This window comes from Bombina bombina, chromosome 1 (assembly GCF_027579735.1).
Source record: "Bombina bombina isolate aBomBom1 chromosome 1, aBomBom1.pri, whole genome shotgun sequence".
Classification (NCBI taxonomy): domain Eukaryota; kingdom Metazoa; phylum Chordata; class Amphibia; order Anura; family Bombinatoridae; genus Bombina; species Bombina bombina.
Window position 1 is genome coordinate 609,574,015 of NC_069499.1, and position 14,843 is coordinate 609,588,857.

A 14,843-nucleotide genomic window follows, 5' to 3' on the forward strand; every position below is an offset into this window, starting at 1 on the left:
ATCTCTACACTAAAGCTAAAATTAACCCTGCAAGCTCCCTACAAGCTCCCTAATTAACCCCTTCATGCTGAGCATAATACATGTGTGGTGCGCAGCGGTATTTAGCGGCCTTCTAATTATCAAAAAGCAATGCCAAAGCCATATATGTCTACTATTTATGAAGAAAGGGGATCCCAGAGAAGCATTTACAACCATTTGTGCCATAATTGCACAAGCTGTTTGTAAATAATTTCAGTGAGAAACCTAAAATTGTGAAAAATTTTAAGTTTTTTTTAATTTGATCGCATTTGGCAGTGAATGGTGGCATTAAATATACCAAAATGGGCCTAGATCAATACTTGGTGTTGCCTACTACACTACACTAAAGCTAAAATTAACCCTAGAAGCTCCCTACATGCTCCCTAATTAACCCCATTCACTGCTGGGCATAATACACTGTGGTGCGCAGTGGCATTTAGCGGCCTTCTAATTACCAAAAAGCAAAGTCAAAGCCATAAATCTCTGCTATTTCTGAACAAAGGGGATCCTAGAGAAACGTTTACAACCATTTATGCCATAATTGCACAAGTTGTTTGTAAATAATTTCAGTGAGAAACCTAAAGTTTGTGAAAAAATTTGTGAAAAAGTGAACAATTTTTTTTATTTGATCGCATTTGGCAGTGAAATGGTGGCATGAAATATACCAAAATGGGTCTATATCAATACTTTGGGTTGTCTTCTAAAAAAATATATTTACATTTCAAGGTATATTAAGGGATTCCTGAAAGATATCAGTGTTCCAATGTAACTAGCGCTAATTTTGAAAAAAAGTGGTTTGGAAATAGCAAAGTGCTACTTGTATTTAGTGCCCTATAACTTGCAAAAAAAAGCAAAGAACATGTAAACATTGGGTATTTCTAAACTCAGGACAAAATTTAAAAACTATTTAGCATGGGTGTTTTTTGGTGGTTGTAGATGTGTAACAGATTTTGGGGGTCAAAGTTAGAAAAAGTGTGTTTTTTTCAATTTTTTTCCTCATAATTTTTTTATAGTAACTTATAAGATATGAAGAAAATGATGGTATCTTTAGAAAGTCCATTTAATGGTGAGAAAAACGGTGATATAATATGGGTGGGTACAGTAAATGAGTAAAATTACAGCTAAACACAACACTGCAAAAATGTAAAAATAGCCTTGGTCCCAAAAGGACAGAAAATGGAAAAGTGATGTAGCCATTAAGGGGTTAACTATTTTCAACTTGGGAATGGGTTTTAGTGAAACTAGACCAGTGGGTAACTGTAACATTAATCCTGAACTATAAGTAACTTCCTTTCTATTGAAAACAGAAGGATTAATTCTATGTAATCAACCATTTTTTGTCAGACAGCGCATTAAACTTAGACAGGTTATGTCTATGCTTCAAGAAATGTTTATTTACCAAATTATTAGTCTTTCTACCCTCCCCCTCCTGATGCATGTGAGACCTGTGATCACAATGTGCTCCTTTCTCATGCTCCCTGTCTTCCCTATGTTAAACCATCCACTTTAGTATTTAATTAGGAAGTAAACATATTGTGACTCAAAGTTCAAAGGACACTTTACCCCTTTCTTCTTTCTTGTACTGTGTGTCAAGGTATCTCCCAAAATGGGTACGTGTAAAACATCTATGACAACAATATACATCTGACTTTCTATTCAGGAAATAGGTCCTACGGCTTCTTATATTTATTTACAGGATCTTCCTGGACTAAATAATATCTAAACAGTTATGTGCTTCACATATGATAATAAATTATATTCAGTTTATAAAAACTTCCAGTTATCAATCTCAGCATTCTTCAATTTCCATTTGTCTATAGAGTAACCTGACATAAAATAAAAACTTGAATTACTCTTGCCTGCATAGGATATCATCAATAATACATTAATCTAAGTTTCTACTAAAAGTTCCCTGTTTGCAAATCATTGCCACTTCAGTCTTCATTTTGGTTTGATATTAACAGCCTTCAACATTTAAGCTGTGGGCACAGCATTTAACCAATGTTTCCTTGGATGTAATCTGTCAAAGTAGTGCTGTCAGACAGTTTTTGCAATAGTTTTTTCCTATTCCATTCTCATTCAGATATATGAGAATATCAATAAATTGTGCTTTCTGTTTACTAGAGTTTACAACACATGTCATCTACGAACCTCTGGTAATGGCTTTTACATTATACATATATGCAGTCACATTGCTAGGAGCACATGAAACTCCAATGCTATGACACGTCTCTGTATAAGAATTTTCTTCTCAAATTGAAATACATTTTCATGTAATATAAAATGTAATAACTTTACATAATCAACAGGTGGCCATTTGTATTTCTTAACTGCAATCAGCATTTTTCTCACAGCTTTTATACCATCCGTATCCTCTGTGACAAATAATTTGTGATTACAGATTTGATCACTTTATTGTTGTTGTTTTTTTGTTTTTTTAATAAACTATTTTAAAAAAATACATGGTTTGTGTTATGTTGTTTTTTTTGTTAACTACCATCAATAAATTTAGTTATAAGGTGATTTAACAATTATAATAGGCTAGTTTCCAAGTTTGTATGCACTTTAGGGAGAATGTAAAATGCAGTTTGGGGAATTGTGTGGTCATGTCATTTCTTTGGTTTCATGTAATCCAATCATTATGAAAATCTATTTTCAAAATAGTATCTATTTTTTTTTATTTTCAAGGGGAGGATTTCTCTTCCTTTAAATATAGCAAAAAATTGTGTTAAAAAATGGAGACTAATACTTTTAATCAATTATCACATGGGAATGGACCTTTAATATGTGATGTATTAGGCAATGGAAATAGAAGAAAAGAGAGTGCAACCACGACTCAAGGTAACATGTTTTATGTTTCTACTTCGAGCATGTGTATAAGTTGCACTTACAAGATATATGAAATAAATATGCCAATAGAACAACACACAGTTTGCGGCATCCAAACAGCTGATCCTGCTTTCACCGTCCAGAGTCTTGAAAAAGTCAGCAGAAGCCGGAACGAAACGCGTAGACGGACGATAAGGACAAAGTCACAGTCATCACTGTTGTATTAACTATAAGAGACTTACCACCAGACTGCCAGTGACGGACCTCACATGTTATAGGGATATACCGGCGAAAGCAGGATCAGCTGTTTGGGAACCGGATGCCGCAAACTGTGTGTTGTTCTATTGGCGTGTTTATTTCATATATCTTGTAAGTGCAACTTATACACATGCTCGAAGTAGATATAAAACGCTACCTTGAGTCGTGGTTGCACTCTCTTTTCTTCTATTTCCAGTGCCGTTGTTGACTGAACACTCCTGAGTGTTCAGTGAATTGTGAAGCAGCACCACAATCATGAAAAATCAGGAGAGAGCTTACCTCAACGAGAAGGTGATACGAAGTCAGAACAATCTTAACAGGTGTTGTAATTATTCTGTTTTATCAATATTTATATATACTCATCTTTTATTAATATTAATATATTTATTTCTATCTCAAGGCTATAAATAATTTCTGTTAAAGTATTAAATCATTGAATATGCACTAGAATATATTTGTGAAATTCACATAATATAACAACATAAGTGTCTTAAACAGCTTTTTGGTACTAAAGCCTATTATTGTAATTTTCGGTTAGCGCAGTTTTTTTGTAAAGTGTATCAGGCAATATAATTAATTTATGTAAATTCATAGATGATTTGAAACATCCCATTTGAATAACCGTTTTGTAAGATTCAATTTTATTATTGGCCAATCCTGACTCTCTCTATATATAGTGCTGGTGCTGGTTTGTAGCAGTATCACTAACTATTCTAACTATTTTAATTTTATTTAAGTTTAAGCTGCTGTATCCGCTGCCCTGAAGACACTCACTAAAGAGAATAATAAGTTAAAAAATGTCCAGTAATTCAAGAATACAAATAATGATGTCAAAATTTATCTGAACTGAGCAACCCCATAAACAATTTTTTAATGATGAATTATTCATCTAAAACAAATATTTGTTTGCCCAGGCATATGTGATATTATAGCAGTGTTCTCCCCAGGACCCTCTTAATTTAAGACAATATTAAAATCTTAATTGCTTAATGCACAGATTATCACTTTTTTTAATTATGCTATTAATTTGTGCCTTAGATGGCAAATAACATTATAATTTTACAAAGTATTACACTGCCCACACCCAGCTACTTTATAACTGTACATTATTTTATAAAATTAGATGGGGTGAACATGTTTTCTGAATTTCAAATCTTTTTAATATTTGATTGAGAATGACTGGCTTTAACTTTTTTGTTTCTAAATATTCTAAAGATTTTAAAATATGTTTGCATTTGTGATGTTTTTCTTTAGTGTGAGGGATTTCACATTTCCTGTATTTCCATCAAACACAAAAATGTATGATGATCTGAACTTGTTATCAAGATATGGGGACAATTTTTAAACATTGACTGTGAAATAATTAGTTGATTTGCAATCTATCACTGTTAAAGAAAAGCCTGATGGGAGCTTCAGGTATCTTAAAGGGACAATCAACACCAGAATTTTTGTTGTTTAAAAAGATAGATAATCCCTTAAAGGGACACTGTACCCAAAAATTTAATTTTGTGATTTAGATTGAACATGAAATTTTAAGCAAATTTCGAATTTACTCCTATTATCAAATTTTCTTCATTATCTTGGTATTTTTATTTGAAATGCAAGAATGTAAGTTTAGATTCCGGCCCATTTTTGGTGAACAACCTGGGTTGTCCTTGCTGATTGGTGGATAAATTCATCCACCAATAAAAAAATGCTGTCCAGAGTACTGAAACCAAAAAAAAGCTTAGATGCCTTCTTTTTCAAATAATAATAGCAAGAGAACAAAGAAAAATTGATAATAGGAGTAAATTAGAAAGTTGCTTAAAATTGCATGCTCTTTCTGAATTTTAAATGAAAATATTTGGGTTCAGTGTCCCTTTAATTACCAATTCCCCACAGTTTTGCATAACCAACACAGTTATAATTATATATGTTTTACCTCTGTAATTACCTTGTATCTAAGCCTCAGCAGACTGCCCCCTTATGTCAGTTCTTTTGACAGACTTGCAGAGCTATCTCCATGGAAAATTCACGTGCATGAGCTCAATGTTATCTATATGAAACACATGAACTAATGCCCTCTACTGGTGAAAAACTATCAAAAAACTATAGAGGCGGCCTTCAAGGTCTAAGAAATTAGCATATGAACCTCCTAGGTTTAGCTTTCAACTAAGAATACCAAGAGAACAAAGCAAAATTGGTGATAAAAGTAAATTGGAAAGTTGTTTAAAATTACATGCCCTATCTGAATCATGAAAGTTTGTTTTTTTATTTGACTGTCCCTTTAATTTTCTCTGCTACACGGGGAGGGGCAGGTTCTCAAACACAGGAAACAGTAATCTCAAGTGCTCATTAAAAGGGCCTTAAACCTTATAATTACTATATATATATATATATATATATATATATATATATATATATATATATATATATATATATATATATATATATATATATATATGTGTAGTGTTTTTTGTTATAGAAGAACATTTTTTTTTTTTTTAATAAATAACATATTGTTTGCTGCAATCATTTTTCAATAGCCAAACTCCAGCATCACTTGTTATTTGAGGAGCCAATCCTGGCTTGCTTCTGGAAAAGGCAAGACTAGCCACTGTCATTATGTTAGTATAAACTGCATTGTTTTGTAGCGGTGATCATCTGACGCAAATTAGGGAAAAATAAAGATAGCAAGAGAACAAAGAAAAATTGATAAGATTAAATTAGAAAATTGCTTAAAATTGTCTGCTCTATCTGTATCATTAAAGAAAAAAATTGTGTTTCAAATCCCTTTAACCAATTTACTTAAAATTGTCAGCTTTTCCAGCCACTTAGACTGCTTCAAAAATGTATAATTTAAAAGAAATTTGTTAACATAACAAGCACTTGAAAAACAGGATTTAATACTAAACAATCTGGCAAACTTATCACCACACTGCTGTAATATATTATACGTCATGAACATTTAAAGGGACAATAAACCTAAAACATTTCTGCTCTTTAACATTTTTAACAATGATCCATTTTTATTTTTTATTTTTGCTGGAGTGTATTAAATTGTTTAAATATAGCTTTTTTTCTGTTGAAACCTCTACCTTAACTAAAAATGTCAGTACAGGAATAGTGACTGCAGAGAGAGATTTGTGTTAATACAGATTTCGGGGCCCATTTATCAAGCTCCAAACGGAGCTTGAAGGGCCGTGTTTCTGGCGAGTCTTCAGACTCGCCAGAAACACCAGTTGCTCCATAACCCTGTCCGCCTGCTCTGATGAGGCGGACAGGAATCGCCGGAAATCAACCCGATCGAGTACGATCGGGTTGATTGACACCTCCCTGCTGGAGGCCGATTGGCCACAAGTCAGCAGTGGGCGGCGTTGCACCAGCAGCTCTTGTGAGCTGCTCGTGCAATGTTAAATGCGGAGAGCGTATTGCTCTCCGCATTCAGCGAGGTCTTGCGGACCTGATCCGCACTGTTGGATCAGGTCCGCAAGACCTTTGATAAATAGGCCCCTTGTTTTTTAATTTTTATGTGAGTCAGCAATTAATTTTTATATGACGTAACTATGCAATTGCAGTGTCTGAGGAATTGACGCTTGTTACATCTGAACATAAGAAAGACATTTGGATCTAAGGTTTCTGTGTAGCTTTTTTACTTAGCACAGAAAAAAAAATGATGTCATGGGGTCTGAGAAGAGAGCCTTAGAAGTCATTTATCTTTATGACTGGTATTTAGAATATTGCTTCCTACTGTATAGTAGTCTCTGCCAATTAGCAGTAATCAATGCAGGAACGATTTGTGTTTTGCTGCGGTGCCTGGTCAATTCTGCCTGTGTGTCTAAAGCAATTGACCCAGTTTGACTCTTCCTTTTGCAGGATTTATAAACATACAAAAGTGTGAAATAAAATTAATGATTATTTCCCAGCTTTCAATTTTTCTTCTGTTTGTCTTTTAGCAAACATTGGAATCAAATCTTACCAACCTGGTCAAACACAGCAGTGAACTGGAAACACAGATGGGAAAACTAATTCAAATCTGCCAACAGGTTGAGGTAAGAAATACAGTTTGATATATTTTTTTTTCAGTTCTGAAACCTCAGTAAAGTCAGAAATTGCTAAAGAGGTTACATTTTTTCAGACTTATGTTTTATATTGTCAGACACTAGAGGAAAACCAATGAGAGTTTAAATAATAGCTGGTCATTAAAAATAAAATTAAGACACGCTTTAAATATTCAGCGTTCAATTATTAACTACATATGAGATGTAGAATATCAGTCATAGATTTTACTTGAGAACAGGGCCAGTACAACCATTTTTGCTTTCCCAGGTAAAGATACATTTTGCCAAATCATCAAAATGTTTGTTTTTGGTCATAAGTCAACATTTTTATGAGCTAAGAATGAAGAATTTTATTGAAATGTAGTTATATAAGATTAGACTATGGGGCCCATTTATCAAGCTCTGGGTGGAGCTTGAGGGCCCGTATTTCTGGTGAGCCTTCAGACTCGCTAGAAACACCAGTTATGAAGCAGCGGTCTAAAGACTGCTGCTTCATAACCTGTCCGTCTGCTCTAAGGAGGCGGACAGACATTGCCGCAATTCAACCCGATCAAGTACGTTCGGGTTGATTGACACCCCCCTGCTGGCGGCTGATTGGCTGCGAATCTGCAGGGTGCAGCATTGCACCAGCAGCTCACAAGAGCTGCTGGTGTAATGCTGAATGGGGAGAGCGTATTGCTCTCCGCATTCAGTGATGTCTGTCGGACCTGATCCGCACTGTCGGATTAGGTCCGACAGACCTTTGTTAAATAGACCCTGTTATATGTAGAAAATATGGGTGGGTTCTAACCTGGTTTTTCACAAAAAAAAACTCCCTTTCATTAAATAATGCATGTCTCTTACTCAGTGCACATTTGCACAAACTGCAGGCATTGGATTCTGGATTCTGTTGACTCTAAACTACAGTGATTCTTAATTGTTGCATTAAACTTCATCAAAAATGAACTGAAACAGTCTTGCATATCATACAGTTTTTTTAAATCCGTCCTGCTGCACTAATTGAAGAAAACACCCAACCAATTAATGCAATCCTTATTAATTAACTAACAGAAGCAGTATTACACCATCTAAACTGAAGAGAGGTGGGCTTTCCTCTCTCCTGTTGCACATATGTGAAACACAATGCATGTTCATACCACGTATAAGTAAACAGTTTTGCATTTGGTTGTCAGGGGTTCTTTATTCCTTAGGGAAATCAGGGAAAAGCATAAAAAACAAACTAATGGAACAAAACAAAGCTGCATTACTCATTGCATATTGTTTCCCAGGTATGAACTGTCAGTTACATACAGCTTAGAATTTGCCTTTAATGTATCAATATTGAGTGATGGGAACATTCTAGGTTATATGTAGATATGCTGAGTGATAGAAAGTAAGGAGGGTGAGTAATACAGCCAGTAGAATAACAGCTACAGGTAAAGCACCCTGGTATGTAACTGTTATTTCACTCTGTAAATAAAACTGTAATTGTTCCATGCTCTAGGACTCTTTCAGATAAAAGGAAATTAAAATTAAAATGTACATGAATTTATTAAAATGTTGTCTTTTTGAATTTAAATTTTCCCTTAGTAAAATTGTTTAGAATAAAAGTTATTACTGTTTCAATTCCAGCTTCTGCATATAGCCGGTGCATTGTCATTTAAATATCACCCCTGATCAGAGAGCATGTGCTATGTATTTGTCAGCTATGACTAAATTTCTAGCCATCCCCTACACAATATACTACACTATCTGAGTAGGCATTGGAATGCAGGTGCACGTAGTATATGTACTTCTGCTCTCTCCACAGTAAATATCGAAAATTTAAATGATCTTAGATATAAAAATGTATTTTTACAAAACTGTAGAACAGCTATAGACACCAGACTTTAACCTGTGACAATCTATTTGTGTCAGCTTGGGGAGATACTTTTGTATGTGATTGAAATAGGTGGGCATAAAATGAGGGGGCCCATTGTTGGTTTATAGGTGATCTGTTATTTATTTGGATATGTGGAAAAACAGAAAAAGGAATACTGTATCTTGAATACTTAAATAATACTTCTGGGTTATAGGTATGGGCTGGTAGTATAGTAAGAAAAATGTTATATTACTTCACGTTTAATTATTAATATTATTAATAGCATTATTAAGACACTGGCATCCACCATATTTTTTAGAACAAATTAAGGTTCTGAATTGAGAGCTTTATAGAAAATAAGTATATATATATATATATATATATATATATATATATATATATATATATATATATATATATATATATATATATATATATATATATGCAAAGTGGATATAGACATTGTTGAATATTTTCTTGTTTTTCTAAAAAAAAAAGTGAGCAAGGCAGTAAATATAAAAATATATATTTTTTTAATATTGATTTTCAGAGAAAGCTCATTTGTAGTTTTGATTAAATTAAATTATATTTGCACCAACAAACAATGTTTTGCTTGTAAATTAGATACTTCTGTCTTCCCTTAGATAACTGTATTTATGAAAGAGATAAATGGGATAAGACACAGATTTTAATATCTAATGCTAGAAAAGGTTATTATACAATCTCTCCATGGTATAATTTCATTAATTATCAAATGATTTATCCATTTCTGCAACACAGAAATGGTCTAATTTTTTTCCTTATTGTCAGCTGTCACCTCAGACTCTGAAATTTAGAATGATGCGTGTGGAGGAAGCCATTTAAGCATCAGGGTGGCAGGAATCTCATATGCCCCTCACACATCTTTCTTACTTAAAGGGACATTCTAGCCCAACACTTTCTTTCATGCTTTAGAAAGAGCATGCTATTTTAAACAGTTATCTAATTTACTTCTGTTATCTAATTTGCTTCATTCTCGTGATATGCTTGGTTGAAAAGCATATCTAGATATGCTCAGTATCTGCTGATTTGTGACTGCACATAGATGCCTCTTGCTATTGGCTCACCCATGTGCATTGCTATTTCTTCAACAATGGATATCTAAAGAATGAAGCAAATTAGATAATAGAAGTAAATTGGAATGTTGTTTAAAATTGTATTCTTTATCTGAATCATGAAAGAAATATTTTGGGTTTCATGACCCTTTAACTCCTCAAGGCATGCACAAATGCATAGGGTTATCTTATTGTAAGAAATGTAGAGCTAGAACTCCTGATATATTTCTTACATTGTTTTTTTTATAATTGCCCTAAAGTTAAAGGGACACTAAACTCCAAAAAATTATTTCATGATTGAAGTAGAGAATACAATTATAAACAACATTCAAGTTTACTTCTAATATCTGATTTGCTTAATTTTTTAGATATCCTTTGTTGAAGAAATTGCAATGCACATGGGTGAGCCAATCACATGAGGCAACTATGCAGCAACCAATCAGCAGCAACTGAGCCTATCTAGATATGCTTTTCAGCAACGTATATCAAGAGAACAAAGCAAGTTAGATAATAGAAGTAAATTAGAAAGTTGTTTAAAATTGCATGCTCCTTCTAAAGCATGAAATAAAATAATTTGGGTTTCATGTCCCTTTAAAAGAAAAATAATCTGGTTTAAAGAATGCTTTTGGCTAAAAAATAATTTATAACTTACATTTTTAATTTTTCTTTTGTAATATCATATTCTTTGTGAAGAGAGAACAATTTGGTCCTCTAACCATACAATACAATCATTTTGGTAGGTAGAGATCTTAATCTTAGTGTCTGGATATTTAAAAAGGAACCTAAATTAAGAGCTTTATTAAATACAACAATTTTATCTACAGATTAATTCTGAAGTTAGTATTCATAGATTCTTTTGTTAATAGGACATTTATACCAAGCCACTAAATATGGATATTCCAAAGTTTTATAATCTATTCTTTTAGGAACATTGAGGTTGTACAACTTGATCAACTAAGAGGTAGGAGGACATTCTAGATCTGAGGAGGCAGAAGAGAATTGGGTATGTGCATATGAGATGAGTAGGGGAGAGTTTACCTAGGTGTGTTGATCCTTTCTTTTCTTCTTTTGTGTGTGTCATATATTATAGCTTAATGTAGGAAAATTGAGTTTTGGGACTGGGTTTAATAACTTTAAAAAAGGTTTCAAACTAACAATGAGGGATAAAAGATGTATCTTTGCCCTGTAGACAGGCAATCTTGCTTCGAGAAATCTTAGAAAGTTATGGGACAATATCTTTAATTTGCTGTTTGTTTGATTTTATTTTTAGGTTACCTTAAATGTGAAATGTATTTAGATTTTGAGAGTGCTTTATTTTATAACTTTAAATTCCACCTATTTAGTTTATATTATATAGATATAACACGTATTTAAAGGAATATGCAATATTCAAGTGATAAGCTTATTGTACAATATTTTGACTTTTTTATCATACTTTTTGGAGTTTGTTAATGGATACAATTGTCAAACAAGTCAGTGTAATACTCTTATATTGGAAAATCTATTGATACATTGTTAAACCTCAATAAAAATAAAAATAAAAAAAAAAGAATAAAAGTTTGTGTTAGCTTGAGGAGATACATTTTTATATGATTGAAGGTGGAAAAAAATTATTTTGGAAAGGGATCCGGGAGGAGGAGGGGAGTAGGGTATTGAAGGGGGAAGCTACACTACAGAAAAATAGGGTTTTTTATTTTATTTAAAAAAAAAAAAACAACAAATTATATGGACATGCGGACAGGGGTACTGGCAGCTGTCTTCCAGGGGTAAGGTAGAGGGGGGAGGGTTAGATAGCTGTTTGGGGGGGATCAGGGAGGTTGGGGCTAAGGGGGGATCCTAAAAGGCAGAATAAATATTAAAAAAAAAATCCTTTTATTTTAGTACTGGCAGACTTTCTGCCAGTACTCAAGATGGCAGGGACAATTGTGGGGTGGGGGAGGGAAGAGAGCTGTTTGGGAGGGATCAGGGGGTGGGATGTGTCAGGTGTGAGGTTGATCTCTACTCTGAAGCTAAAATTAACCGTAGAAGCTACCTAATTAACCCCTTCACTGCTGGGCATACTACACGTGTGTTGCGCAGCGGCATTTAGCTGCCTTCTAATTACTCAAAAGCATTGCCAAAGCCATATATGTCTGCTATTTCTGAACAATGGGGATCCCAGAGAAGCATTTACAACCATTTGTGCCATGATTGCACAAGCTGTTTGTAAATAATTTTGGTGATAAACCTAAAATTGTGAAAAATTTAACAATTTTTTTTTTTTTTATTTGATCGCACTTGGCAGTAAAATGGTGGCATGAAGTATACCAAAATGGGCCTAGATTAATACTTTGGGTTGTCTACTACACTACACTAAAGCTAAAATTAACCCTAAAAGCTCCCTAATTAATCCCTTCACTGCTGGGCATAATACACGTGTGGTGCGCATCGGCATTCTAATTACCAAAAAGCATCGCCAAAGCCATATAAGCCAAAAAAATTGTGAATTTGTTAACACAATGACAGTGGCAAACAAGGTCATTTCTAGACTCAAGTCTGAATTGGCTCCTCCAAATATGGAAAGTGAAGGGTGGAGTTTGACCATTTAAAAAAAACCCAGCAAACAAAGTTTTATTTTTTTTCTTATAACGTTCAGATATGTTAATCTGTTGGAAGACTGCAGCAACATGTTGTGATTAGAAATTGTTTACTGTCCCTTTAACACAAATATCTGCCGTTGAGAATACAATGTTTTGACAGAAAGACTGAATGAAATTAGAATGGATAGCAATCATAATTTAAATAGAATCAGATGCTTTATTTAAATGCATTTTGAAGAACAGTTCATCTATAACATTTAACAATGGATTATAGATTCAATGTATTTAATCATTAAAAATTGGTATTATCTATTGTAATTCTATTGCATGGTAAATATATATTTATGTTATATCTAAAATAATTTCTGATTTAATTAGATATGGTTCTAAAGGCAAATTAATAAATGATTTAGGCCTAGATTTAGAGTTGGGCGGTAGCCATCAAAACCAGCGTTAGAGGCTCCTAACGCTGGTTTTTACCGCCCTCTGATATTTGGAGCCAGTCATTAAAGGGTCTAATGCTCACTTTCCAGCCGCAACTTTTCCATACCGCAGATCCCCTTACGTCAATTGCGTATCCTATCTTTTCAATGGGATCTTTCTAACGCTGGTATTTAGTCGTGGCTGAAGTGAGCGTTAGAAATCTAATGACAAAACTCCAGCCGCAGAAAAAAGTCAGTAGTTAAGAGCTTTCTGGGCTAACACCGGTTTATAAAGCTCTTAACTACTGTGCTCTAAAGTACACTAACACCCATAAACTACCTATGTACCCCTAAACCGAGGTCCCCCCACATCGCCGCCACTATATTTAAATTTTTTAACCCCTAATCTTCCGCTCAGTACACTGCCGTCAACTACATTATCCCTATGTACCCCTAATCTGCTGCCCCTAACACCGCCGACCCCTATATTATATTTATTAACCCCTAATCTGCCCCCCACAACGTCGCCGCAAGCTACCTACACTTATTAACCCCTAATCTGCCGACCGGACCGCGCCGCTATTATAATAAAGTTATTAACCCCTAATCCGCCTCACTCCCGCCTCAATAACCCTATAATAAATAGTATTAACCCCTAATCTGCCCTCCCTAACATCGCCGACACCTAACTTCAAGCATTAACCCCTAATCTGCCGACCGGAGCTCACCGCTATTCTAATACATTTTTTAACCCCTAAAGCTAATTCTAACCCTAACCCTAACACCCCCCTAACTTAAATATAATTTAAATCTAACAAAATTAATTAACTATTATTAAATAAATTATTCCTATTTAAAGCTAAATACTTACCTGTAAAATAAACCCTAATATAGCTACAATATAAATTATAATTATATTGTAGCTATTTTAGGATTTATATTTATTTTACAGGTAAGTTTGTATTTATTTTAACCAGGTACAATAGCTATTAAATAGTTAATAACTATTTAATAGTTACCTAGTTAAAATAATTACAAACTTACCTGTAAAATAAATCCTAACCTAAGTTACAATTAAACCTAACACTACACTATCAATAAATTAATTAAATAAAATACCTCCAATTACCTACAATTAAACCTAACACTACACTATCAATACATTAATTAAATACAATACCTACAAATAACTACAATTAAATAAACTAACTAAAGTACAAAAAATAAAAAAGAACTAAGTTACAAAAATAAAAAAATATTTACAAACATTAGAAAAATATTACAACAATTTTAAACTAATTACACCTACTCTAAGCCCCCTAATAAAATAACAAAGACCCCCAAAATAAAAAAATGCCCTACCCTATTCTAAATTAAAAAAGTTCAAAGCTCTTTTACCTTACCAGCCCTTAAAAGGACCTTTTGTGGGGCATGCCCCAAAGAATTCAGCTCTTTTGCCTGTAAAAAAAAACATACAATACCCCCCCAACATTACAACCCACCACCCACATACCCCTAATCTAACCCAAACCCCCCTTAAATAAACCTAACACTAAGCCCCTGAAGATCTTCCTACCTTATCTTCACCTCGCCGGGTATCACTGATCGGTCCTGGCTCCGAAATCTTCATCCAACCCAAGCGGGGGCTGGCGATCCATAATCCTGCGGCTGAAGAGGTCCAGAAGAGGCTCCAAAGTCTTCATCCTATCTGGGAAGAAGAGGCGATCCAGACCGGCAACCATCTTGATTCAAGCGGCATCTTC

At 34.0% G+C, this 14,843-nt stretch overlaps 1 protein-coding gene across 1 annotated transcript in view; it reads left to right on the forward strand.

Moving 5' to 3' along the window:
* The window catches only part of MID2 (midline 2), a 563,817-nt gene that overhangs the window by 191,749 nt on the left and 357,225 nt on the right, over positions 1-14,843 (forward strand). The window contains exon 4 of the mRNA XM_053698987.1: positions 7,041-7,136. Within this exon, the coding sequence (XP_053554962.1) occupies positions 7,041-7,136 (96 nt within the window). The remainder of the gene's footprint in view (positions 1-7,040; positions 7,137-14,843) is intronic.